General features: G+C 54.0%; 1 protein-coding gene across 1 annotated transcript; it reads right to left on the reverse strand.

The window, feature by feature from the left end:
* Positions 1-7,176: 7,176 nt before the first annotated feature.
* On the reverse strand, positions 7,177-17,041 carry MATN1 (matrilin 1). Its single transcript, XM_032160000.2, has 8 exons — positions 16,948-17,041; positions 14,844-15,190; positions 12,187-12,409; positions 10,447-10,572; positions 9,558-9,974; positions 8,800-8,952; positions 7,884-7,964; positions 7,177-7,268 (listed from the first exon to the last, which is right to left on the reverse strand). Exons 1-8 carry the CDS (start codon positions 17,039-17,041, stop codon positions 7,219-7,221), a joined length of 1,491 nt encoding a protein of 496 aa, XP_032015891.1. The 3' UTR covers positions 7,177-7,218.
* Between the last annotated feature and the right edge of the window lie 9,259 nt (positions 17,042-26,300).

The following is a 26,300-nucleotide window of genomic DNA, read 5'->3' on the forward strand; positions in this document are numbered from 1 at the left end:
GTGAGAAAGACTGAGGCCCCACCAGATGCAACTGCCCAATCTCAGACATTCCAGCCACCAGTATTGTGAGCCAAATGAACCTTTTTTACTTATAAATTACCCAGCCTCAGGTATTCTGTTACAGAAGCACAAAATGGTCTAAGGCACAAATGTAGGTAAAAACTCACTGAAGGTGTAGGGAAAATGGTGTTGACCTAAGTCACTTTGAAAATGAATAGAATCTGTAGGCTGGAGGCAAATGAACTATACTTCATCATTGGATTCCATTTTATAAAGTTCTTTCCAACAGAAGCAATTGTGAACAATTGTAAAACCACAGTATCTGTATCTGGAATAAAACAATGACTTACATAAGTCGCAGATGGTGGGAACCAGGTTTCTCACTGTTGAAGTGGGAGGTTACAAATTAGCAAGGCGAGAAGGCTAGAATGATCCCTGTGATAGTAGATCAGGGGTGGAGACATCAACGTAAACTTATGTTTAGTTTAATATAGATATGCACAGTTCTACATAGAAAACTTTATAATTAGGTGTGTGTAGGTAGGTTAGACACACACATACTTCCTAGCACTGCTAATGAGGGACAAGATAGAATGTGCTCATTCAGCAGCCAGATGTAAGTTTTTCCACCATTCTGAAAGGAATCAGGCTCTTTGAAGAAATGTCTGATACTAGAACTGGGACAGTAAATATAGGAGCCAGGATAATCTGGAAGTATCAGAAAGTAAGTACTAAAAAAATTAAAATATATCAAAGAAAAATAACAGCCAATAAAAACAGCTACCGATGACCAATACAGGAATGAATTGTGAAACATAATGCTGCAGTGTTGAATACTAACTAAAGCTGAAAGTAATTATCTAGGTGTCTGTATTTGTATACATACGTGAATAAGCAAATGGAGTTGCATAGAAATCTCCTTTGCAAAAGAATTCCAAATAGTTGATGCAGACACTCGGCCATCAAGAAGGTGGAGCCAACTCCTCACTCCGTAAGTGTGGGCTCTGCACAGTGACTTGCTCCAAAGGAACACATGCAGTATGGACAAGGAGGAAAAATAACTTCACAGTGGAGAAACCTGACAAACGGTAGCTCTGCCAAATGATCCAAGTGAACATCAAAGGTGACAGTTCACCTTGAGAACATGAAGTGACAAGGGGGGACATTCTACAAAATTCCTGACCATCCTCCTCAGTACTATCAAGGTCATCATGAGATGGAAAGCCTGACACACTGTCACAGCCAGGAAGAGCCTACGTGATGACTACATGTCATGCGGGATCCTGGGTGGGATCCTGGGTCAGAGGAAGACAGAACTAAGGGAATCCAAATGAAATATGAACTTTAGTTAATAATAGTCTATCGGTATTGCTTCATTAACTGTGACAAGTTATGTAAGATATTAATAAGCCATGTGAGACACACGGATAGAAGATGTTAATAAGAGAGGAAACGAGGTTGCGGCTGCATGGGAAAGCTCGGCTTTTTTTTTTTTTTTTTTTTGACAATTTCTGTGTAAGTAAAAAAAAGATGTAAAATAAAACTTTATTTAAAACACTTTTTTTGAACACTTCCTTGTTTCATTATTTATACCATGAATTACTAGTAATTGACACTGTTAACTAGTCCTGTGTTTTTAAATAAGAGCATTTATGACACACAAAATTAAACAGTGCAGACTGATATATAAATCAAAACAAATTTTCTTTACATGTTTTCTGTTACAGTAGTAACACATGTGTAAACTTGAATAGTATCTACTGTGTAGATACTATGCTATAAGTCACCCACTTATAAATTATTTACTATTACTACCATGTAAGGGCTGTGGAAAGCAAGGAGAGCAGGTTCATGCTTTCTCTCATTCACTCACTATGTATCTTTATCAAGCCCCAAGGGAGCAAAGCTGCCTCAATCCGAGGAGAGGCTGAGCGCGACTCAGCGAACACTGGCTGGCAGAGTTCCCACAGTGGGTGCTGGGGTGTCAGCTCAGTCCACGTGGACAAAACGCCTTCTGAGTGCCTGACACAGCCAGCGGTGTCATCAGTGGAACAGAGCTCAGAGACCCTGACTTCCCAAGGTCACTCAGGGCCTGAGTTTAGAGCCACATGTCACACCCTGGTCTGGGCACAGTTCCCTGGAGACTCCTTAAATCAGGGTGCCTGGGACTCTGCATTTGAAAGCCGCCTCAGGACAGCAGTCTGCACTGGGGAAACACAGAGGGAACTCCAGTTTCTGAGAAGAATCGGTGAAGAATCGGTGAGGGGAAATTCAACCTCCCCAGAGGCTCTGAAAATCAGGCACCCAGCATGGAGCTAGGAGCTTGGCCCAGCCCCATGGATGGCCCGACTTGCTGGCCACACGGTGATAATCAGGCCCCACGCCCTGTGCTGAGTAAGCCCCTCTGCTCCCTGAGTGCCCCTACCCCACCCCAGCTGCTCTCCCGTCCCTGGTCTGGGCGCTGGCACATGCCCCCCGCCACACACCTTCACATCACTCTCTAGACACTCCCTGGACCGTCCCCCTGACTCCGCCTTACAGCAGACTCCCAATCACCCTCATGGGACAGGGCAGCTGTTTGCACCTCACAAGGAAGGGGAAGCACAGAGAGAAGCCACGTGAGACACCCCACACCCTGGAGGGGTGATGGGAAGGGAGACGCTTTGACCTAGTGTAGATTTTCCATGAGGGAGGAAAGACAGCTCGGAATTTGGAGGAGAGGCTGCCTCCTCCTTGAAGCCCTGGTGTGAACCTGTGATCTGAGCCTCAAGCCTGGGCCACACCCTGCGCTGCTGTCGCCACAAGGGTGCAGCTTCGTCTTGAACAGCGAGGACACCTGGCCCGTGCTCTGCGCTTTGCACACATCCCCTCAGTTCACAGTCTCCCCCAGTGAAAAGGGAATCATTCTCCCCATCTCCCAGGGGAGCAAACTGAGCCCCAGAGCTGTAGTCACATGACCACGGCCATAGGGCACGCCAGGGACAGAGCCCATTCACGCCAGGGCTTTGATTCGCAGAGTCCGTGGTCCCTCCAAGGTGCCTGTGTTGGGTTCCCTTCGACACCTCTGTTTGGTGTCTCTAGTATCCCCCTCCCTCACCAGGCTGCAGCTATTTTTGGCTTGAAGACACTTATATTCTGATTTGGGGACAAATGACAGTTTGCCCATATGAACGAGGGAGGGTAGGGCACAGGAAGAAACCTCCTTGGGGTGCTCCTGCCTGGCCCCCACTGCACCCCAACGCTCAGATCTGAGCTGCCACCCCCTGCTCCAGCAAAGCCTCTGGACATGCCCCTCCAGGGCATCTCACAGTGAGGGATGGGATAGCAAGACCAGCTGCAGTTGGAGAGGATACAACCGTCCCCATGAGAGAAGTCATCGCCCCCTCAGGAGCCTTTGGGAGGGAGGTTGGGAAGGAGGGGATTAAAGAGATTAGATTAAGTGCAACAGGTGCCACAGTGACAGGGACTAGCCCAGCTCACAGCGACGAAGCCGGAGCCCCATCCCCCAGGTCACCCCATTCCTGGGCCAATGGTGCCATCCTGTAGCCAGATTCCTCCCTAGCAGCCTCAAAGCCAGCCACTCTGGCCCCATTCAAATCACATAATTCCACTGCAGTCATCATTTTACTACGTGTATCAAAACATCCCACTGTACACCTTCACTATAGACAAGACAAAATAAAGAAAGAATAAATAAATTAAAAAAAAAAATTTCAATCCGTAATTCCAAGGTCCAAGGCAGTTCCTGAGATGATTTTGCCCCGCGTCAGGAGTCCATTTCACAGATGGGCAAACAGGCTCAGAAAGCATCAGTCAAGATGCAGTAAAGGGTGAACAGGGACAGCAGGAACTTCAGAGTCCAACAGGCTCAGCTTCAAATCCAAGCTCCACTACACCATGACTCAGATGAGTCTCTTCCCATCTCCAAGCCTGTGTGTCATCTATAAAATGGGGCTGATAACCATACCGGCTTCACCTTGTGCTTGTGAACTGTTAAGCAGCATGCGAGTCTTTGCCATCATGATTGTGTAGGAATGTCCACCTGTCTGACTCCAGGCCCCACCTGGCACCGTATACAAGTTCAGAATCAAGTCTGAAACCACAGGCCTGGACCATGTTCACACTGGGCTCCTCCAGGGCGAAGGCCAGGGCACACCCCCCTACCCCCTGCCAAATACAGCTTCATTGTATGTTCCTCAGCACTTCTGTGTCTGCGATGCTCCCACAATTCCTTTGCCCCTTCCTCCGTAGTCAGGCTCCTGTGAGAAAGTAGGGCCATGATTGCGGAAACAGACAGGCTGCTCATTGCTGGGGCCGTGGGGCCTGAGCCAGTGCCTGACACAGGGCAGGTGCTCAGTAAATCACTGTTGGATGAGTAACTCAATGAATGATTTACTTTTGGTCCCCCTCTCACATCCAATTACTCCATATTCCTTGATGCCAACCAGGGTTGAGTAGCAGGGCCCCCAACCCCCGGCCTCACAGGCGGCTCTGAAGAGGGTGCAGGCCCAGCATCGGGTGTCAGGAAGTCCCCGAGCAGCTCCTTCTTCTCCTGAATTAATTGCATTCACATCTGGAACAGACAGGGCATTGGGACTCTCCACCCCTGCCCCCTTTTTTCAAAGAGCACTGGTCCAGGAGAAAACCATGGAATTAAAAGAGGAGAAATGCAAAACAATCCCCTTAGCGGACTGTGCCATCTTCTCTCCTTTGTAAATCCATTAACGAACTGTAATTGCAAAGACAAACCCCTTATTGAAACCTGGTAACCAATGCACTACGGGGCCAAGAAACTCCCATTATAGCCCAAGGCCTGAGGAAAGAAAGAAAAGAACAATCCTAATTAGTTTAGTCCTGTTTATTTATACAAAATTCAAAAAAACAAAATTACAGGTTACAAAGTAACTTGCCATCTGTCAGTAGACCACAGCTGCCCTAAGGAGATGCTGGTTTTCGTTTACAACCTTCTGTTAATCAAACCTAAAACTGAGAGGGACGTGGGAAGTCCATGGAGAGGACGGATTTCAAGAGGACCTGGAGTAGCCATGGGGAGAACTGGGATGAGTGAAGAGCAAGAGTTTGGGATTGAAAGATCCCAAGAAGCTGGTCCCTGCTTTCATCAGAGCCTGGTGACAAGGTCCTGCCAGTACTCCACCCACCGGGCAGAGAAGAATGAGGTCCTGTTCCCAGGCAGGGCTTCCACCCCATCTCTGACTCCACTCATCAAGGACATCTGTTGCTTCTGCCCACCAGCTCCCAGGCCGTGGCGTCGGCTAACGACCCCTCCTCCTCCTTGGGGACACACTGCTGAGGCTTCTCAGTCCATGTCAACATGGCTGCCTCTCCCCCACCCCACCTGTATGGGGAGGAGAGGGGAGTGGATAATCTCAGAAGAAAGGAAGAATGAGCAGTCGTAACTTCTCGGGTGGCTGTGACAAGGAGCCTCCTTGGACAGCAGAAAAACTCCTGTCCCAGGGATGGGCAGAGAGAAAGGGCTTGGTGAACTGTGTAGGAGGTGGAGTCAGGTCACGGGGGCGAGGGTGGCTGTGTCCCGGTTAAGTCGCGCTTGTGTAGTTGTGTTGTTGTACTGATGTGGCTCTTGGGTACCGTTCGTGTTGTTATTCTGCCTCTTTGAACTGCCTCTGAGGAATATCTTTCGGTGTGGTCTGAGTTTCTTGTAAAAGCCTTTTAGATATGCTCTCAAGTGTGAATCTAGTAGTAACACTAAGAATGCTCCATTAAACAGGAATAGGTTCAGAAAATCACCAAAGCTCCCCCTCTGAGAGGACAGAGATGGAGATTCCGGAGCGGCACTGGTCCAATAGGGGCCTGGGGGAGGTGGCCGAGATCTCAGGGTGTGACCTGCAGACCCCGCATAGGGCTGGAGGAAGGGAACACAGGGCCAGGAGTCTTTCTCTTGTGCAGTCTCTGAGGTGCGGCTGCTGCCTTCTGTGTTGGGGTTTTGGGTTGGGGGTGATGCCGCCTGTGCACAGGAAACAAACAGAAACTCCAAAAGGGCATATTGGGGGCGGGAGGGGCAGCCCAGGCCCAGGCTGGAGCCCTTCCCATCGTCTCACGCACACACTCACCCCACAGGCTCCCAGGTATCAAGAGGAGGCACAAAACCCTGGTACAACCTAAACCCGCTCTCTTTCCTCTAGCTGGGGTGGGGGTGACGTGAGCACCCTGCTCAACTGTAAGTCCCTTAGGGCAGGAACTACGTCTGTCTCATACACCACCATCCCCCCCACCACTGCCCTGTAAGTACATGATACCTGAACGAATGAGTGAACGAATGAATGAATGAACAAATGAGTCCTATCTGGTGTCATTGCCCTTTTTCTCTGAAGCCTTTTTCTGTTGACGTTCTTCAGTCCTGATTACTCAAGTCCTGTCTCTCCAACCGACCCAGTGCTGAGCAAGTCATTTCCTCACTTAGACTCTCAGCTTCCCATTTGCAATGGGGATAATTTGAGTCTTTTCTGGGTGAGGTTACTGGAAGTGAAATGAGGTCAAGTAAATGAATATGTGACCGAAAAGGCAGGACAAACACCAGCTGGTTTTGGTGTGGTCACTGTCGTCACTGTCACCACCACTGTTACCATCCTTCCAACCATCCCCTCCCACCACATCTTCATCCATCCTTTTCCCTGCTCCCCAAATAACCACACTGCCTCTAGCCCTATTCAGTGCTTAAGTTAAATCATATTTAATTGTTTCTCACCGGAGAATAGAGAAATCGGTAAAGAAATTCACAGCACTCAGAGTCAAGAAAGGGTTAACTAAAAAAAATGGGAATATATTAAGCCTTTGATTATAAAAATGCAAACGCAGTCCCTCTCACACTCACCCCTGCATTATCACTCTCACACTCCCATTCTGGCAAAACTCATGCCCACCCTCAGGCACACGTGCACACGCACACATACACACATGCACACATACACACACAAGCACACATACACACACGCACACAGGCTCACACAAGCACACATACACACACGCACACATACACACACAAGCACACATACACACACGCACACATACACACACAAGCACACATACACATACGAGCTCCTAAACGCCGTTACACACTCCCAATAGGCACACCCAGACACACCCCCTCCCACCCCCAGGCTGGCTTCCCTCACTAAAATGGCAAAGCTACAGGGGACACGTGCAGGACTCTTGGAGAGGCCACAGTGGCGACAGACAGCCTTAGACGACTGTGTTCTCCAGGATGGCCAGCCGCTTACTCACAGCTTCCAGTGGACTCAGAGTTAAGGAGAGGTGCAGGTTGGCCAGAGCAGGGCAGAGATGGCTGTGGCCCTGCACTCAGGCCCCTGCAACACCCCACTGTAGTGTGCGTTCTCCCCTCTGTCCGAACTTATCCATCCACTGTCCTCAGAATAGTGCTTTCCAAAACACACAGCGAGTTACTGCGAGCCACGAGTGCCCAGCCCTGCTCAGTTGCAGATTTAGCCCTGCTGGGACGCCACCTAGTCCTGGCTGAGCCAGGGGAACTGTCAGGGGCCCAGCCCCATCTCTGAGTGGGTACTGGGGTCAGGCATGTCACCATGAGCCTGAGAAATGGGGCATCCACGGGCCCCATGTTCTTCAGAGCATGTCCAGGACTCTGGTGTGTGTCCAGTCCCTAGATCCTGGCTTCTGCCTCAATTTCTCTGTTTACCCTCTAGAAGTCTCTGCTTTTGACAGGGTCTGCACCCAAGCTGGCTTCAGCCTATTCTGCCAGAACGCAGCCCATCAGCAGTAAGCAGGCCAAGAGAAGCCTGCCCAACCGACCACACTTGGGCCATGCCCCCGCCTCCCCCAACACTGCCCTGCACCCCTCCCCGGCCCCAGCCACCTCTGGGAAGGGATATGTTTCCTGGTCAGGGCCTGCAGCAGCCCCTCCACTTTGGCTTGGAATTTCACCAGGGACTCGCAGGCACACGGGTCTTCCTCTACAGGGGACAGGGAGGAGGGAAAGAGAAAAGAGCTGTCGAGTGGTTGCCCAGATGGAGGGGGGACAGTCACTGCCCAGGGCCAGGACTCAGGATTCCTGGGGGAGTGAGGGGCTTAGGGGACCTGAGGAGGCAGAAAGACATAGACAGTCCTTGAGACAGCACCCTTAGGAGTGATAGAGGGGTGACCCCTGAACGTCTTCCTGGTCCCTTGGAGCCCTGAGAATGGCTATAGGTATAGGAGAGCATCCCTGTACCTGCTGCATGAAGAACACTATTAGGGGCCTCTATGTCACCTCAGTGAGTTCACCCCAGCCCTTTGGGTTTGAAGTCATTAATCCCATCTTACAAGTGAAGAATCCAAGAAGTGAAACAACTTGCCCATGGCCAACAGCGTCAGAGCAAAGACACAGGCCCAGGCACACCTGGCTCTGAAGCCCACACTCCTTACCACTAAGAACCAGCTGGTGAGGTCACCAGAGAGGACCAGAGAGGCAGTAGGGTTCAAATCTTGGCTCTCCCAGCTATTAACAGTTGTTCCACCCCTTTGGCCTTGTTTATCCCATCTATAAAATGGGGGTAATGATATTCTTACCAAATAGGATCGGATGATGTAATATCCGGAGAGCACTGAGAACAGTCCAGCCAAGTAATGAGCATTCAACATGTTTGCTGGTAGTAAGAGCTGTACTCGCCAGCCCACCTTCTGGTTCTGCCAACTCTTGGTGCCACCTCAGCCCCTGCTTTTCCCCACCCACACCCAGTTCCAGGATGGCTCCACCCCCACAGTGCCCCACCTGCACATCCCATCAATGCCAGCCCTGACCTCACTCACCCACACAGATCTTCTTCTGCAACTTCTTGCCTATCTGGTTGATGGTCTTGAAGTCAGCCGTGTAGAAGTAGTGCTCTGCCACGGGCTCTGAGGCTATTTCCCTCAGCTCATCCTCCACGGCATTGCCCACACCCACAGCAAACATCTTAAAGCCTGCCAGGAGGAACAAGAGAAGTAAGGCTGGACATGGGAACAGGACGGGCAGCCATATTGGCTGAGCCTCCTGGGGAAGGCTTAGGCGGCCAACACCAGACACCTCCTGCTGGCAGCTGCTGGAATTGCAAGCACAATGCCTGGAACAAGGACCATGAGGAAATCAACATTTACTGAGGTTCTGCTCTGTGTCAGACCCTACAGTGACTTCCTGTACTGGAAGCTTTATACAGCAAGCTTCATTTAACCCTAATAATCATCCATCTGGTGGTTATTTTTTCCTCATTTAATAGGCTGCAAAACAGACTTGGGCTTGTTCCAAAGTAGAGTTGCCTTCCAACAGTTGATGTGTTCTTGGGAATATCCAGCTGGAAAAGTTCCAAGCCTCCCTTACCAAAGGACCATCAAAACAAGCCACTTACTTTTCTGGAGCCTCAATTTTGTCACTGGTATAAGGGAGAATTGGACTAACCAATCCTCCTCATTCAAACTGACCTGGGTTTAGGGCACTAATCAGAAGACACCAAGATAAACTACAGTTGGGCTATACCCGTGTGTACCCCTGGCCACCAGCGGTGTCCAGGGTCCAGGCAGGCAACACCTACCGAGATCTTTGGCCTTCTTGGCAGCATCATTAATGTAGTCCTGGCTCCGGCCATCAGTGAAGACAATGCCCACCTTCTGGGCCCCCGGCCTAGCCCCACTGGACACAGTGAAGGAATTGTCAATGAGGTACTTGAGAGCAGCCCCGGTCATTGTGCCCTTCTCCATGTAGGACATATTCCGCACAGCCGCCTTGATGTCCTTCTTGGTGTGGAAGCGACCCAGGGGGAACTCCTGGCGCACAGAGCTTGAGTACTGCACCAGCCCCACCTGGGCTAGCTTGTCTGACACGTCCAGCGTATCCACGATCTGATTAATGAACTTCTTCACCAGCTCAAAGTTCTCTGGCCTCACACTCTTGGATCCATCAATGAGGAAGACCAGGTCAGTGGCCGAGCTGCCACCACCACCACTGCAGACTGGGGAGGGCAGGAAGGCAAGGGGATGAAGCTGAAGGACATAGTCATCCGTCCTGCTCCCTGGCTGGACACCCACCACACACCAAGCTCTGTGCTGAGGATCATTCCATTGTGCCCTCAGAACTGCCTCTAGAAAGCCAAGGTGACTGGTCCCACTGTACAGTACTGGAAACTGAAACTCCAACAGCTGTGAGATCACACAGCTCAGAAGTGGTAGCACCAGGATTTGATTTTGAGACTATGTGAGTTCTTCTACCACACTAAACCCACCACACATTGTGTTGAAAACAGGGACAGAAGTCAGGTGAGAACTTCTGCAGATACCAAACTCTAAAAGGCACCTGTCTGCTTTGAAGATTGGTTCAGAGGTAAGGTGCAGGGAGGCTTGAATGTGTTTCCTGGGGAGTTGCTGAGGCCCTATCACCTCCCCTCCCCACCCTCTCCAGGGCGAGCCTGTGTCCACCCAACTGACCATTGCAGGTCTTGCCGTCGCTGTTCAGAGTGAAGCCCTCGTGGCAGGCGCAGGTGTAGGAACCCGGGGAGCTGATGCACGCCTGCTCACAGTCATGGTCCCCTGTGGCGCACAGGTCTGACACCACTGCGGGGAAAATAAGTAGCTCAGATCTCACAATCATAGTGCCTTGGGCACTACAGACAGGTGGTCCCTCCCTGACCGTGGATACCAGGCCCCATCCAGACTCAGGGAAACTAAGGTCTCCAACACACTGGGGCCTAGGCCCCCGACGCTCAGCCCAGGTCTGGAATCATTGCACCAGTGCCTAGATCCCTGAAGACGGTTATAATGCTGATGATAAGAATGAAAAGTCTCACTAAAAAGGTAAAGGCCAAGGGTTAGGGCCTTTAGTCTGTTTAGTTCACTGCTGTATCAAGACACCCAAGTGTCTAGAACAGCATACAATGAACACAGCACATATCTGTTAAATACCATATAATGAGAGTTACACTTTGCATTATCTCACTGGATCCTCGCAATAACGTGCATGCTCTTCTTAGATCCATTTTACAAATGGGTAAAGTCCCTGCCCTAACCCCGATCCTGTCCTACTGGACATCCCGCCCCTGCGGGTCACATCCCAAAGACCCCCACACACACCTCCCCTCTGAGAAGGGCTCTGAACCTTCTCCTGCCAGTGCCCAGGCCCCTCAGACTCTCCCGCATCACAGAAAACTCTGGCACCCAAAACTCACAACACAGAAACATGTGTAGGTTTACTGGGAGCTCTCCTTCCTGAGCTCCGGGCCCTCCTTGGCTCCTGCCAGGATTCTGCCACATAAAAGGGCTCTGTTGTTTGGTTTTTTTTTTTTTTTTTTTGAGACGGAGTCTCGCTCTGTCGCCCAGGCTGGAGTGCAGTGGCGCGATCTCGGCTCACTGCAAGCTCCGCTTCCCAGGTTCACGCCATTCTCCTGGCGCAGCCTCCCGAGTAGCTGGGACTACAGGCGCCCGCCACCAAGCCCGGCTAATTGTTTGTATTTTTAGTAGAGACGGGGTTTCACCGTGGTCTCGATCTCCTGACCTCGTGATCCGCCCGCCTCGGCCTCTCAAAGTGCTGGGATTACAGGCGTTAGCCACCGCGCCCGGCCATAAAACGGCTCTTAACATGGCCTCTCCCCAACTCCCTTAATCTGGGGCTGCCTAACCCTCCTCCGTTATCAGGCTCCGCCCCAGCTACGGCCCCACCCCTGGTGCTGGCGCCACCTCAGTCTAATCCAGGTTCCACCCCCAATCCACCTAAGCCATGTCCCCAGCCCTGGCCCCGTCCTGATGTTCCCGTGTAACTCAGTACCCGCGCTTTTATAGGCTACCGCCCTAGCCAGGCCCCGCCCTCTAATGTGGCCCCGCCCCCCAACGCTGATTTTTGTCTGTCTCCACCTCAGCCCTAGCTCCGCCCCTAGCTTTGGCCCGCCTCAGCGCGGACTCTCAGTCTCTGCGCCTGCCACGGCCTCGTCCCGCTCAGCCCTGGCCCTGCCCCTGGCACTGACTCTCTCCGTCTCCGCCCCTGCCCTGGCCCCGCCCCCTGCCTGCCCTGGCCCCGCCCCGCCACTCTCCGTCTCCGCCTCTGCCCCCCCCGCCCCACCCCGGCGCTAACTCGGTCTGAGCCTCAGCCTCGGACCCGCCTCCAGCCCTGGCCCCGCCCCGCCGCTCTCCCCTTCTCCGCCCCTGCCCTGGCTCCGCCCCCGCCTGCTCGCGCACCGCAGAAGGCCTCCTGGAACTTCCTGGACAGCTTCTCGATGACGCTGTAGCTCTCCACGTAGTCGACGTGCTCGTCCTGCGGCTCGCTGGCGATCTGCCGCAGCGTGGCCTTGTCCACGCGGCCCACTCCGATGGCGAACAGCTCGACGCCGCTGGCCCGGGCCCGCGCAGACACGTCCTGCACGCTGTCCTGGGGCCTCCCGTCTGTCACCACGATGACCACCTGCGACACGCGGGGCGGTGTGACACCGGGCTCCGGGAAGCCCACGGGACTGTCCAGGAGAGGAGGCTGAGGCCGGAGAGGCGGGGGGACTGCCGGGGTCGCACAGCCAGGCGGCACCCGGGGGAAGAGGACCTGGCTGGCCAAAGAGGAGACCCGTTTCCTCTGACTGCGAGACGTGGCTGAAGGGCTTTCCATCTGCGTCGCCTCCCTCGGGCAGGCAGCTCTGAGATGCCCGGAGGGATGTGATGCCCCATCGCCAAATTGGGGCTTCTAAGGTCAGGGCCATGCCTTCCCCTCAGACTGAGGCGGCTGAGGGCAGGGTCCTCAGACCGATGGCTGTAGGAGCCGTGCCACGCCCCTCGTGCCCCCCGGGAGGCCGGGCCGGGGGTCCCGTGGCTCCACATGGTGCAGTTCTGCGCTTTGGCCACCGGATGGCAGCCGAGGCTATGGGATGGGGCTGCCGCCTCCCGTCCCGCTGTCCTTGTGCCTCTAAGACCCAGGACCCTGGACCAGGGAACGGACAGAGGGCCACTCCCATGTGGATGCCCAAGGGACCAACCCAAGGAATATGCCGCCCTTTTCCTCCTCCACTCCCCAGTATGATACATGCCTCTTCCAGAGAGGGAAAGAATCTGCCCGCTCCCCTCCCTCTAGGCTCCTCTGGTCTGTACCCTGGAAAGAAAGAGGCGGCGGACACCGTCGCTGAGACCCGGCTTCGTGACCCCTTGCCTGCACCCGCCCTGAGGCTAGGGCGCTCCCAGCTGTGCCCAGTCTGGGTTAGGCATCCAGCCCCACTTTGCTGCTTCTCTGCTTCTGACTTGGGTCTGCTTCTGATTCCTGGGTCCCATCCTTAGCCCCAGGCCCTGACCCCCTGTCCTGATGACAGGCAGTTTAGACAGGCCATGTTTAGAAATGCAGCTCCACAAGCTACAGGTCACCTTCCTGAGCCTCAGTTTCTTCATCTGTAAAAAGGGGTTGTGGGAGCTTGAATGAGATGACTCCTGGTTAGAAGCCAGAAAGGGCAACTATTATTTTTACCATCATTACCCTGGGCTCCCTGGGGAGTGACCTTGCACAATCTCTTCCCCTCCAGGGGCCTGGGCTCCTGGCTCTGAAAATCTAGCTGTGACTATTCGCTGCCATCCCGAGGCCCACTGCCTCCTGGAGTCCCTACTCCCCTCCCTGCAACCCAGCTTTCAGATTGTCCACCTTGTTGGTTCCTCCCACTGGTGAACTCCAGGCTAAACACCTGGAGTCTGGCACCAGCTCCCCCAACACTTCTGTGTCACCTGCTGGAGGAGCTCTCTCCTCACTTGCCCACCCCAGGCCACCACCCCCATCTCCTTCACCCTCTCCACCACCTCAGCCATCAGCTTCATCTACAGCACCCCATGCCGAAACTTGTAGTTGGCCCCAAGACCAACAGGCTGCCTGATATGTCATTTCTTTAAGGGGTGGTAATGGCTGGGATAATATGCTGTTGTCTCTGTGAACGCTTTTCCCACTTATTGGCTGAGCAAGTTGCTTAAGCTCCTTATGCCTCAGTTTCACCATCTGTAAAATGGGGATACCACCTCTGAGCAGAATCATGTTCATTTATCCACTCTGTGCTAGACAGTGGGGTGTGGAGTGGGGATAAGAAAGAACCTCCCCTGGGCTGGGGCCCTAGGCAGGGAAGTGGTGACGGGTTAACGAGGGCTGCAGTGGGGAAGTGCTGGAGCCTGTGGGGGTGCCACAGGAAGAGAGGACACCTGGCTTAGCCTCAGGTTCTGTGCTGAGCCCTGAACATGACAGTGAGGATACAAGTCCTGGGAAATGCTCAGCCCTCTGCCTGGAGCCCTAGCTGACAGCGCAGGTGGCAGCACAGCCCTTCCATTTCTGAGCCTCTGCCCTCAGAGGATTATGAAATTAAAAATTAACAAATGCCATGATGGAAAGCTTTATACTTATAAACTCAGTCCTCATAGCAGCACTTGGAGAAGGTGTTATCATTACTCTCATTTTACAGGTGAGGAAACCGAGGACCAGTGACATGACGTCAGTTGCTCAGTGTGGCACAGCTAGTATGGTGGAGCAGGGCGTGAACCCAGACAGGCTGGTGGCGGAGGCCACACCTTTACTCCTCCCATAAGCATCTGGCCCGTCTGCAGTGTCTTCAAGGGGCTCAGACTGGTCGGGAGCCAAGGTCAACTAAACTGAAATGATTGTGAGCTCCTAGGATGGAAAGGTTGGGTAAAGGTGGCTTCAAATCCCAGCTCTGTCACTTGCAACTGGTGACCTCTGTCTAATGATCGCCCCTCTCTGACCCTGTTTCCCCAGCTATGAAATGGCCACCTCACAGGGCGTCATGGGAATTAAGGTGTCTGCAGGCAAAGCTCATAACTGAGCGGGAGCCTCCAAACAGCAGCATCCTAGCAGGGTGGCGTGCACGTACCTTGCTGATGTCAGGGGACCTGGAACGACCACCCTCTGCATCGCTGAAGGCTTTGGTGATGGCGAACTGGATGGCCAGGCCAGTCATGGTGCCTGTGGACAGCGGCTGGATGCGGCGCACGGCCTGCAGCAGTGCGGCCTTGGAGACGTGAGCCCTCAGCGAGAACTCCTGCTTCACGGTGCTGGCATAGTTGACTATGCCCACCCGGGTGGCATTGGGCCCCACGTCCAGCGACTCGATGACCTGGGACAGGAATACCTTCACTTTCTCAAATTCAACAGGCCGCACGCTGCGAGAGCTGTCGACAACAAACACCAGGTCCGTGGGCCGCGTCCGGCAGAGATGGCCTGGGAGTGGGGCAGGAGGGGTAAGGCAGAGAGCAGAGACACAGGTCAGGGACTGGGCCTGAAGACACAGAATGCGGCTTCTTAGATCCAGGTGCGAGGCCTCGGGTCCAGTAGGCTGCAAACTTCAGCTGGGCGGCTGAGCCCTTTTGTCAACATGCAGACACCAGCAAGCAACTTGCCAAAGGCCCCCGGCTCAGCCCATGGGGAACACAGAGGGCCAAGCCTGGCCTTGGGCCATTTGCTTCACTTCTCTGAGCCTCAGTTTCCTCATCTGAGCAGTGAGCTGGCAATCCCTCCTTACAGGATGTCTTGCCCAGGGGGCTGGGCAAGCAGTGAGTATTCCAGGGGTGGCAAAGGACCCTGCGGCCTTGAAAACACACTTAGGTTTCAGCCCAGACTTGCTGCCAGAAACAAGGGCAGCTATTTCTTCTAGCTGGGCAGAAGGGCACCAAGGATGGGCCCTCCGGGCATGGGCACAGCCTTGAGAGCCAAAGCAGTGCCCGTCAACATGGCTTCTTTCATCTGAGCATCAAAGCAAATCACCAAAGTGGAACCAGTTTCCCTCAGCCTGGCAGCGCCTGCTGGCGGATTGCCGAAGACAGGGAAAAAGAGCAGGAATTCCTGGTGACCACCTCGGCAGCCTGATCAGGTGCACCCCAAGACACGCCCCTGAGGAGCAATGTCCTCCAGAGACCCAAGAAGGCAGCACCCTGTGCTGGGAAGTATGCAGGGTCGGAGTGAGTTCAGGCCTGGGTTCAAATCCTGGCTCAGCCACTCTGTGGGGCCCAGGGCAGATCATTGCACCTTTCTGAGCCTCCGTGATCTCACATGTCCAGTGGAGAGAATAAGGCTACTGCATGACACTGTCACCGGCCTGGGCCTGCAGTCAGGAAGGGCTCACTACAAAGGCCCTTCCCTCCCCATCCCATGTGGAGTCTGAACTGAGCAGAGCCGACCCCAAGGAGGAAAGGGGAAACGTGCAGGACCGTCCCAACCCTCAAGTCACAGTAACTCGCAGTGCCCTAGACTAGGGCTCTGGACATCAGAGTTCCTCAGGAGACCTTGGAAATCACCATGCAGCTGGCTCCCTGCTCTCTACTAGCTAAGGCTATAAATGGGTAAACTGAGACCCAAAGAGGGAAAGGGAATTGGCCACACCGTACAGCAGTAGATCAATAGCCTAGAGGCTCTGGGGCTATCTCACTGTGTGGTCTTAGGCCCTCACTGACCTCAGTTTCTCAATCTGTACAGGAAGAATGGGCATTCCAGGACTCAGTGCCCAAACCTGAAACTCTGAGGGGTGTTATTGCCCCCAGGAAGCCCAAGGCAAACCTGAAACTCTGAGGGGTGTTATTGCCCCCAGGGAGCCCAAGGCTGGAAGGACCAGCAAAGGGGGCTTGAGCTCTTTGGCATCCCAGGTCTGCTCTCATCAAAGAGCCATGGGCTCAGCCCTGGGCTTGCCCCAGCTCCAGACGTCAGCCAGCTCTCTGAGTAGCTTCTGCTCCCCAGAGACCTGGAAGACCAAGGTCCCTGCCTCACGCATGGTCCCTGAGGGCTGAAGAGCACCCCTGCCCTGACCGTTATCAGCACCATGGTCCCTGTCTGCTCCTGCACCAGCCCACTGCCCACCGCTGCCACCCTGCTCCCTTCCCCATCCTGCATCCCATGTGCTCCCTGCCATATCGGTACCCAGTCCCCAGTGCTGAGGGTCAGGGCCCACTCGCTCAGTATCCCCCATCTCACGCAGGCCTCCTCACCTCTGGACTGGGGGGTGAGGCCAGGGCTGCACGGGGCCTGGAGCAGCAGCAGCAGGCTGCAGAGCACGAGGCTAGTGGCAGGGAGGACCCTCATAGTTCTGGCAGCACGGGCAGCAGCCGGCGCGGTTGTGGGGCCAGTGGGGTCCAGGTCTTATCAACCCCGCTGCCCGCCCAGCCTTTGGGTCAGGTGGCCCCCAACTGACGACTGATGTGGGGGCAGCCTGCCCTGGCCCCCAGCCCCCCCAGGGGCGGGGCTCGGGCTGAATGGAGGTGTGTGTGCCCTGAGAGGGCGGGAGCGCCTGGCCCGGGCTCCAGAGGCCCCTCTGACCACAAGGGCTCCTTTGCTTGCAGAAGCAACCGGAGTGGCAGCTGGAATTTGGGAAATGTCAGGTGGGTGGGGGGTGGCTCCTCCAGGGGCTGGAGCCTGCGCTGCCTTGAAGCTCTACCCCAAGCCCAGGCATACCTGAGTCTAATGGCCCAGCCTAGCTCTGCCCTGCACCTTCATCCCACACCCAAATCCTTCCCCCACCCACAACCCCAAGTTTCTCATTAAATGCACTTCCCCTTCCCCGGCCTCACTGTGCCCTGCTCTCCGCACACACCCTGCTCTCCAGCCACCCCTGGATTCTCCTCGAAAGCCTCCAGGCCATCGCACATGCAGGGCCATCTGCCCAGAATCCTTTCCTCTCGCTAACTCTCTGCCTTGCAGAATCTTTCAAGGTCATAATCAGGGCTAACACATACCTCCACTGTTAGTATGGGCAGGGCAGTGGAGACCATGGTTAAGACTTGGGAGCCAGATTACCTGGGTTTGCTATACCAGCGAACCACCTGCGTGACCATGGGCAAGTGACTTCATCTCTCATGTCTCAGATTCCTCGTCTGGAAACTAGGGATGGTAATAGCGCCTCCTACGGTTGATTCAAGGAGCAAAGGTCTTAGATGAGGTTTCTCAGTTAATCCTCTTGACAACTTCGTAAAGCAGCTACTGTTAAAGAACAGAGAGGTGAAGTAACTTGTCTGAAGTTACACAGCTAAGAAGTGTTATTGCCAGGATAGAGCCCCAGGCCCGGCTCTCAGCCATGCTGCTGTCTCAGTGTAGCTTGATGGAGGTGACTTCTCCATGCCCGTCTCTTCCCACTGTGGGTCCCTGCTTGGCCCACCTCACCTGTGAGCCAGCGGATTCAACTCTGCATCAGGCCCAGCACAAAGAAAGCAAAGATAAAGCCTTCTAAATAAAGTGACATCACCAGGAACGATCCCTTTCATTGCATTTGGGTCCAGTAGTTCATGAGATAGAGTGGAAAGAGCATGGGCTTGGCTACCTGAGAGATCCAGGTTCAAAGCCACTTCTGTTCCTAACTGGCTGTGTGACCTGGAGCTGGTGACTTAACCTCTCTGAGCCTCAGCTTGCCATGGTGCAGTGGGAATGGTCGTTCTTGATCTGCCTGCCCCGTGTGAGGGGCAAGAGGGGGACAGAAGTGGAGATGGGGTTAAAGGATTGTCATTGCTCCAGGAGGCAGAATCCTAAGACTTGGGACCTATGCACTTCACTCTGTGTAAATTATACCTCAGTAAAAGGAAATGTACAGACAAAAAGCGATTGCCAGGTGCAGCAGACCCAACTCACTGCTACCACACTCTTTAGGAATAATTATAACAATCCCTTCCACCCTTGACATGGCACAGTTACTCACTCTATCACTCTATCTCGTTTGCTCTCCCAACAAACCTGTGAGGTCAGCAGATCTGAGTCTGTTGGCCCATTTGTCAGATGGAGAAACTGAGGCCCAGAGAGGTTCACTGACTTACCTGAAGCCACCCAGCCAGTTTAGGGGCAGAGCCAAGCCTAAAGCTCGGGCCTCACTCCCATTTGCACCAGTGTTAGAGAAGGAGGAGGTTAAGAGCGTTGCCTTCTGACTTTTTCCTCTTACACTTCATGTGTGCCCAACTCACAGCCCTCCCCAATTCCAAAAACCACTTGAAGCTGCTGATTCCTTTTTCTGCTACAACTTTGAGGTCGAATTCTCCTCCAGAGATGCTGCAGGGTGTGGTGATGGTGGTGCCTCTCCCTTCCCAAAATGATGTAATAAAGGTGTTACCTGTCTCCCCGAGGACGTGAGCCCCCTCCAAGCAGGGGGCTTGCCTGTCTCAGTCACCACTGAACCCCTGGGACCCAGCATGGTGCCTGGCACAGGATCTCTGGTGAGCAAATGAAGGAATGAATGAAAACTAACTACGAACCAGTTCCATTTCCCTATAAACCGTCCAGGGTCACACAAGGGCCATCCGTGGTGACCAGCGGTGAGAAACGCAATGCTCTCCTCGTGCCACGCTGGAGGTTAACGAGGAGAATGTGAGCTGGGGTCTCCTCACCAACTGCGCCCCCCACCCCGACCCCCCTGACGGCCAGGGCTGTGTCCGGGGCTCAGGGCACAAGGCGCCGTTAGCTGGGCTGCAGCTGGCCCATGAAACAGCCCTTTCAGCTCCACCTCTGAATGGCAGTTCTATGGGCTCCTCAGAAGAACACAGGCGCCTTCTCTGTGTCGCTTCTCTGCTCATTAGCAGAGCCGCAGAAATACACTACAGGTAAGTTTTCAGGAACAGAGATGGGCCCCCCCCCGACCACCACCAGAAAAAAAAAAAAAAAGGCAGCTTTGGCGTTCTATAGCAGGGGCAAGGCCCGGGGGCGGTGGAGGAGAGGAGATCTAAAAGTTCAGCATATACATTAAGGAAAGAAAATCAATATTTGTGTTTTTTAAATGTGAAACCTTTTCCCCCAGGACTCAAAATTGAGAACAGTGTGTCTGGTATGAGCCAGAAGAAAAAAAATGCACGGAGGGGCCTTCTGCGAGGTTGCTCACAAGTCAAACAGGCAGCTGTGAAGGGCTCTGCTGTTCCCTCCTCCTGTTTTCACATCCCTGGGGCTTCCAGAAACTTAAAGCCGTTAGTGTTTCATGCAAGAGAGAGCGTTTGTGATCCACAGAGAGGCCCCTGGGCAGTGTGGTTCAGTGGGAAGCACACAGGACTCCCTCTCCAGTGCTCCCAGGATCAGCTCTTTCCCTAAAGAGCAAACCTGGTTATCCCGCAATGACCTAGCTAACACAGATGCAACATCAGCCGGGGCAGCCTGCCCCCTTCACTCTTTGCCCACCATCAGCAGTTTGGCAGTATCCACATACGCCTTTAGCAGTATCTGTTTAATCTTTTTGTTTAATTCACTCTAAACCAACTCACTTCTTAAAAATTTCTCTGCCTTCTAAGAAATAATAGCCATGAAATCACTGGTTGATGTATGGTTTATTTATTTATTCCAATAAATATTCATTCAATATAAAATTCAAATAAATTCAAAACTAATTAAATTTAGCTTTTTCATCCACATATCACTGAAAATTTTCTTGTTTTCTGCCAGTGGCACGCACGACAGACTTTGAGGAATCCTGTGAAGTGAAACGGCTTTAGAATCAAAGAGAGCTTGGCTTCAGTCCCCCTGGTTCACAGGCCAGCTGTGGTGACTTCCGGTAAATCCCTCCCTTTTCTTCCTGTTTCATGTCTGTAGCGTTGGAATCCTAATGCTAATGCCACAGGAAGGTTGTAAGGAAGAAATGCAGTGAATGCTACATCAATGCGTATTGGGCTTTTTGTTTTAGTTTTTTCTTTTTTTAAGATGGGGTCTCACTCTGTCACCCAGGCTGGAGTGCAGTGGCACAATCATGGCTCACTGCAGCCTCGACCTCCCGGCTTCAGGTGATCTTCCTACCTCAGCCTCCTGAGTAGCTGGGACCATAGGTGTTCACCACCATGCCCAGCAAATTTTTTTTTTTGGTAGAGACAGGGTTTCACTGTGTTGTCCAGGCTAGTCTCAAACTCCTGAGCTCAAATGATCTGCCCACCTCAGCCTCCCAAATTGCTGAGATTACAGGCGTGAGCCACCGTGATGGCCCAGTGCTTATGGTTTTTATAATGCCTTCTTGTATCAGTCAGGCTAGGATGGGTTATGTTGCAATAACAAACATGCCCGCCAAATCACAATGGCTTAATACAGGGTTTGCTTCTCTCTCCTGGCACCGTCCAGTGCCAGGCGGGTGCCCCCCATATAGGCCCTCTCGAAAGCTGCCTCCATTTCCAAGTCCTTGTCTCTGTCCATGTGGACAAGAGAGAGACAACAAACGTCTCTCTTAACTGCCTCAGACAAGGAGTACACATTACCTGACTCTACCTGGATGCCCAGGGCCAGGATATGGCATTTAGTTAGCAGTGACAGTCTCTGTCACCACTGCCGGAGGTGAAAGCCTTTGTTAGCATTCTATCACCTCTAGATGGAAATCCAGACTTGGCTGGCATTTAAAGCGCTTCACTGTCAGCTTCCTTCCACCTTCCAGGCCACTGTCAGTCTTTCCCTTTCTCCCCCTCTCCTTCCCTCCCACCATCTCCCTCTCTTCTCTAGTCTTTCCCTTTCTCCCCGTCTCCTCCCTCCCACCATCTCCCTCTCTTCTCTAGTCTTTCCCTTTCTCCCCCTCTCCTCCCTCCCACCATCTCCCTCTCTTCTCTAGTCTTTCTCTTTCTCCTCCTCTCCTTCCCTCCCACCATCTCCCTCTCTTCTCTAGTCTTTCTCTTTCTCCTCCTCTCCTTCCCCCCACCATCTCCCTCTCTTCTCTAGTCTTTCTCTTTCTCCTCCTCTCCTTCCCCCCACCATCTCCCTCTCTTCTCTAGCACAGAATGAGTCACTCTCTTGTTTTCAGAGCCTCCCAGATAGAATCCAGCCCTCTCACTTGCTCCCTATCAGAGTTTGCACTCAATACATGGTGACCCATTTTATTTGTGGGGAAATGTCAAACCCTGAAGGAAACTCAAAGGTCATCTACACCTGGCCACCCATGCTACTCACCTGGTTGTACAAAATGCAAGATCCACCCCTGCTACGTGCCTTCTCAGGGCCAGAGGGTCAGCCCTCACCCCAGGAGCAGCTGTGAGAGCTTCCCACAGGGAATGGCCCCTGCAGTCAATCACACCGGAAGAAGGAATGAGCATCTGGAGGAGCAGGCTCAGGGTTAGCACTGGGAACTCTAGCTGGCCCAGTTAATGCCCCGACCCATGGCCCTTCAGCCCACTGTGGGTTCAGCTCACCTACCGCTGCAGCAGGCAGTTCCCAGGGATGCGGGCAGCGGGCCAGGCAGCCTGGGGATTTAACATCCCCAGGTGTAACCTGCAACCTGCTGGGATCAGAAGACCCCATCGTCCCCATTCCCCACTGGACCATTCTGAGACATGCTCCTCGCCATTCTTCAGAAGGTCCCCTGCAGGAGTGAGTCCCAGTCGCCCACAGAGGTGACCAGCTTATTCAGGCACATTGTATTGGCTTTTATCCTGTCCCCACCTCACTTCCCCTCACTGTATTTCCTGGGATCACCTCCCAAATAAGCTACCTGCACCCAGGTCCTTTTCTCAGGATACCTGGTCACATCTCCAGGCCTTGGCCCAGCTGTTTTCCAGCCTCGCGTGTCCTCCCAGCATGTAGAGCAGAGGAAGCAGCAGGCGAGTGTTCTGTTCGACCATCTGGGCCACTTAGATGGCAGCAAAATTGTTTCCCAGGTGGATGTTGTTTGTTTATTTAGAACTGCGGCTCCCTTGTGCCAACAGCTCTCTGCTGTGCCCACTGACCATGGGAGCGCTCTTGGTGGCTAATTAGGGAGGCTTCCTCCTGCAGATCCAGGAGACAGACTGGAATGTGAGCACTGGTTCCCAGACAGCCCATCCGGGAGGGCAGTGGACAGAGACACCCAGTGGCTGCTGCTTATAACCTCCGCAGAGGCTCTGCTGCCACCCAAAGACCCAAGGAGAACCCAAGGGTGGATCCTGCCCCTGACTTCCTTTAACCTGCAACTGCTTTTCTTGACACTTAAACGGTTTCACTGCAAATTGGAGACACTGCCAGAGTACCGGATTGGACATGAATCTCTGGTCTTCCCAAAAGTCAGGCAGAGACGTGGAGGGGCCCACCGTCACGGGGCAGATTCCTCACCTGCAAAGTGGCCATGCTGATCGCCCCATCCAGGAGCCTGCAGTGCAGCTGGGCTGCCCCTCCTGCCCAGGCCCCATTTGGGCCACAGCCCCCATGATCTGAGGTGTCACATGTGGTTCGTGACACCGCCGTGTGCTGTGTTGGTCTCAGGCCCCACGCATGGTCAGCCAAACCGGAATCCAGGGTGAGGAGGCGTGTGCTTTCATCTGCTGGCCTGTCTGGGGAGGCCACGGTGCAGCAGCACATCCTTCTGATGGGTTAACACCTGGGTGACACCAGCCCAACCTGACATCCCACCCACATGTCCGCAAATAGCACTCACATCTCAACCTGCCTCCCTCCTCGGTCTCCGAAACTCCAGACCTACAGACCCGGCTGCCTCCTGAACACTTCCCATTGTGTGTCCCCCAAGGTAGCGCAAATCCAGCACCACCAAAACTCGATGCACCCTTTGCCATCCCCCATTCCGTGTCCTCTGCTCAGAGCTGGGCACCACCATCCAGGAGCCTGCAACATCCAAAAGCTCCTTGCTGCCTCCGAGGCCTCCTGCTTATGCCAGGGCCCTCCCAAGAGGGCCCAGAGCCTGAAATAGGAATTAAATGAGGGCCTTGTGAGGTAGAAGGTCCCAGAGGAAGGGCGAGGTTACCCAGAAAGGTCTAGAGAGACAAGCTCAGTCCATTTGGGTGGACTGAAGTCCAAGCCCAGCTCTGCCCCTTGGCCGATGCGTGACTGTGGACAGAGTCAGCCCCTCCCTGAACCTCAGGAATGATCACCACCCAGCACCTGCCGCGTGAGGCCGCTGGGAGTTTCATGGAGCCAGCACACTGAAGGGCCCGCTCAATTACGGGGACCCTTCCTGCTACCATCACAGCCCCCCGAGAAACCTGAGGTTGCTCCGCTTAGCACCCCAGGTTTAATTTTACCAGCTCTTTTTTCCCTCCAAGAGACAGCCACTCCAGGCTGCCCTCACCTGCCCAGGCCTGGAAGCAGCCCCCTCTGTCCTGGGGCCAGCTCCTTTCCAGCCATGAAGCTCAAACAGGCGCTGTCAGTGGGTCCAAACCATCACGGCCCCGTCAAAGGACCCCTGTGTGAGCCTCAAACGGGGCATTGATAGGGCCTCGGTGAGGGCTGCCCAGGCGATCGTGGGCTCGCTTGGCTTGGCTGGCCATGCGGACTTCCCCAAACCCAGCTATTTCCTGTCCCTCGGGTGGCCCCCTCCCAGCTGCCTGGCCACAGGGCACAATCCCACTACACAGCTCAGCCTGTTCTTCGGCCCCAGGCCAGAGGTGGGAGTCAGGGAAGGTGGGAAGGACGGGAGAGTCAGGCCGGCAAGTTCAGGGCCTCCTGGTCCTTGGGACACACGCAGCCACGGCCCTTCGGTCTCCTTGTGATAGGATGCAAGGCTGGGCCAGGGTCTCTCCTCCTGTGACCTCTGCTCCCAATCCACACTTGCTGGGGCTTCTCAGCGGGCCCTCTTCCCGTGGGTCTTTGCAAGAAGCAACAACTCACACAGACTGGGGCCCCAGCCCATCTAACAGCCTCCACTCGGAGCAGAAAAACAGGGTGCTTGGTCTCATCTCTGACCACTGTGTGGCCTCAGGAAAGTCACTTGGTGTCTCTGGGCCACTGCCCTCAAGTGTGAAGGAGCTCGCTTTCCATTTCTGGGAGTTGCACCAATTACTTGGGGGTCTGATAAGGAGCAGATAATATCCATGAAGAAATCTGCCATTCCCCAAAAAAACTGACACCACCAGAAGGTTGACAATGACTCTCAGACTCATCCCCGCCCCTGCCTCCCCATAGGGTGACTTCCCAGCCTTTGTAGGGGCCCCTGCATTTGGGCTCTTCCTTCCTAAATCCCAAACCTTGTAACTCCTTGGCCCAAAATCTTTCAAAGACACCTATCTCCGGATTAGTCCATGTTCCTCGGTGTGACAGTCAAGACTCTAAGGGCTCTTTTGGTATTGGTGACAGATCCCAATTCAAACAGCCCTGGTCTCTGTATTAACTTTACTCTCAGGTAAGCCCTCAACAGCTCAGCCACACCGGGGAGAAAAGATAAAAGATGTAGAAAGAGAAAAAGACATTATTGAAGAGTTGGGGTCCTGGATCCTGCCATACCTGAAGCCAAAGAGCCCTGGATTTTTTTATTTGTATGAGAGCCAAGAAACATCATGAACCACCTTCTGGTTTCTCATAATAAACTCGGCTCATAAGGCTTCTGTTACGTGCAACCATGTCCTTCCTGTAAATTCCCTTCTTGGCTGAACTTAGCCAGGATGAGCTTGCACCTAAAGAGCCCCACTGTGTGCAAACGCTCTTCCTGACCCAGCCCCACAGCGGGCGGCCTCCTCTCCCTCCCCTCCCCGCTTGCAGCCATGCTGAGCGGCTCGCCCTAGCTCCTCTCCCCAACGCCACAGAGTCCTTGCATGTCCTGCTCCCTAGACCTAGAGCACCCTTCCCACTCTGCTTACTGCTGCCTTCTCATCCTTCAGACTCCACTGCGTGACAGCTTCCAAGAGGCTTTCTCTGGCCCTCAGGCCACGTCTGAGGTCCCCCAGGCTTTCCCTATCGTGGCAGCCCTTTTGTGGATCTGTCCCTCCTACCCCAGACTGGGGGGAACTGGAGGCGAGTCTGACCTGTTGAGGTCATCCCCAGTGTCCAGAGCAGGACCCGGCCCCAGGGGAGTGGACTGCACGCCCAATTAGGGAGACATCAGGGGCCTTCATCTTGGGCTGTGGTTCATGATCAGATAGCATCGGGCCAGGGCCACCGCTCGCTCAGCATGGCCCATGGGAGGAGTTTCTGGATGGAAAAACCAGGTATGTGTGAGTGTTTATGTGGGTGTGTGGAGGGGTGTGGGGGGAGTGTGGGTGTGTGGGTATGTGGGGGGTGTGGGTGTATAGGCGGTAGGTGTGAGTGTGTGGAGGGGTGTGAGGGGGTGTGAATGTGTGGGTATGTGTGGGGAGTGTGGGTGTGTGAGTGTATTTGTGGGTGTGTGGGGGTGGGTGTGAGTGTGTGGAGGGGTGTGAGGGGATGTGAGTGTGTGGGTATGTGGGGGGAGTGTGTGTGGGGGTGGGTGTGAGTGTGGAGAGGGGTGTGGGGGAAGTGTGAATGTGTGGGTATGTGGGGGATGTGTGGGTGTGTGGGGGTGGGGGTGTGTATGTGGGTGTGTGGGGGGTTGGGGGTGGGAATGTGTGGGTGTGGGGGAGTGTGAGTGTGTGGGTGTGTGTGGATGTGAGTGCATGTGGGTGTGGCTGTGTTGGATGTGTGTGGGGGCGTGTGGGGGTGTTGGTGTGTACGTGGGGGTGTGTGGGTGTGTGGGGGG

This window comes from Hylobates moloch, unplaced genomic scaffold (genome assembly GCF_009828535.3).
Source record: "Hylobates moloch isolate HMO894 unplaced genomic scaffold, HMol_V3 SCAFFOLD_8, whole genome shotgun sequence".
In the NCBI taxonomy this organism is placed as follows: Eukaryota; Metazoa; Chordata; class Mammalia; order Primates; family Hylobatidae; genus Hylobates; species Hylobates moloch.

Coding starts and splice junctions, on each gene's coding strand:
- MATN1 (XM_032160000.2), bottom strand. CDS start 17,041: ATGAGGGTCCTCCCTGCCACTAGCCTCGTGCTCTGCAGCCTGCTGCTG. Junction 12,410..14,843: donor GGTCCCCTGACATCAGCAAG/GTACGTGCACGC, acceptor CGCGTGTCGCAG/GTGGTCATCGTGGTGACAGA. Junction 7,965..8,799: donor GCAGAAGAAGATCTGTGTGG/GTGAGTGAGGTC, acceptor TGTCCCCTGTAG/AGGAAGACCCGTGTGCCTGC.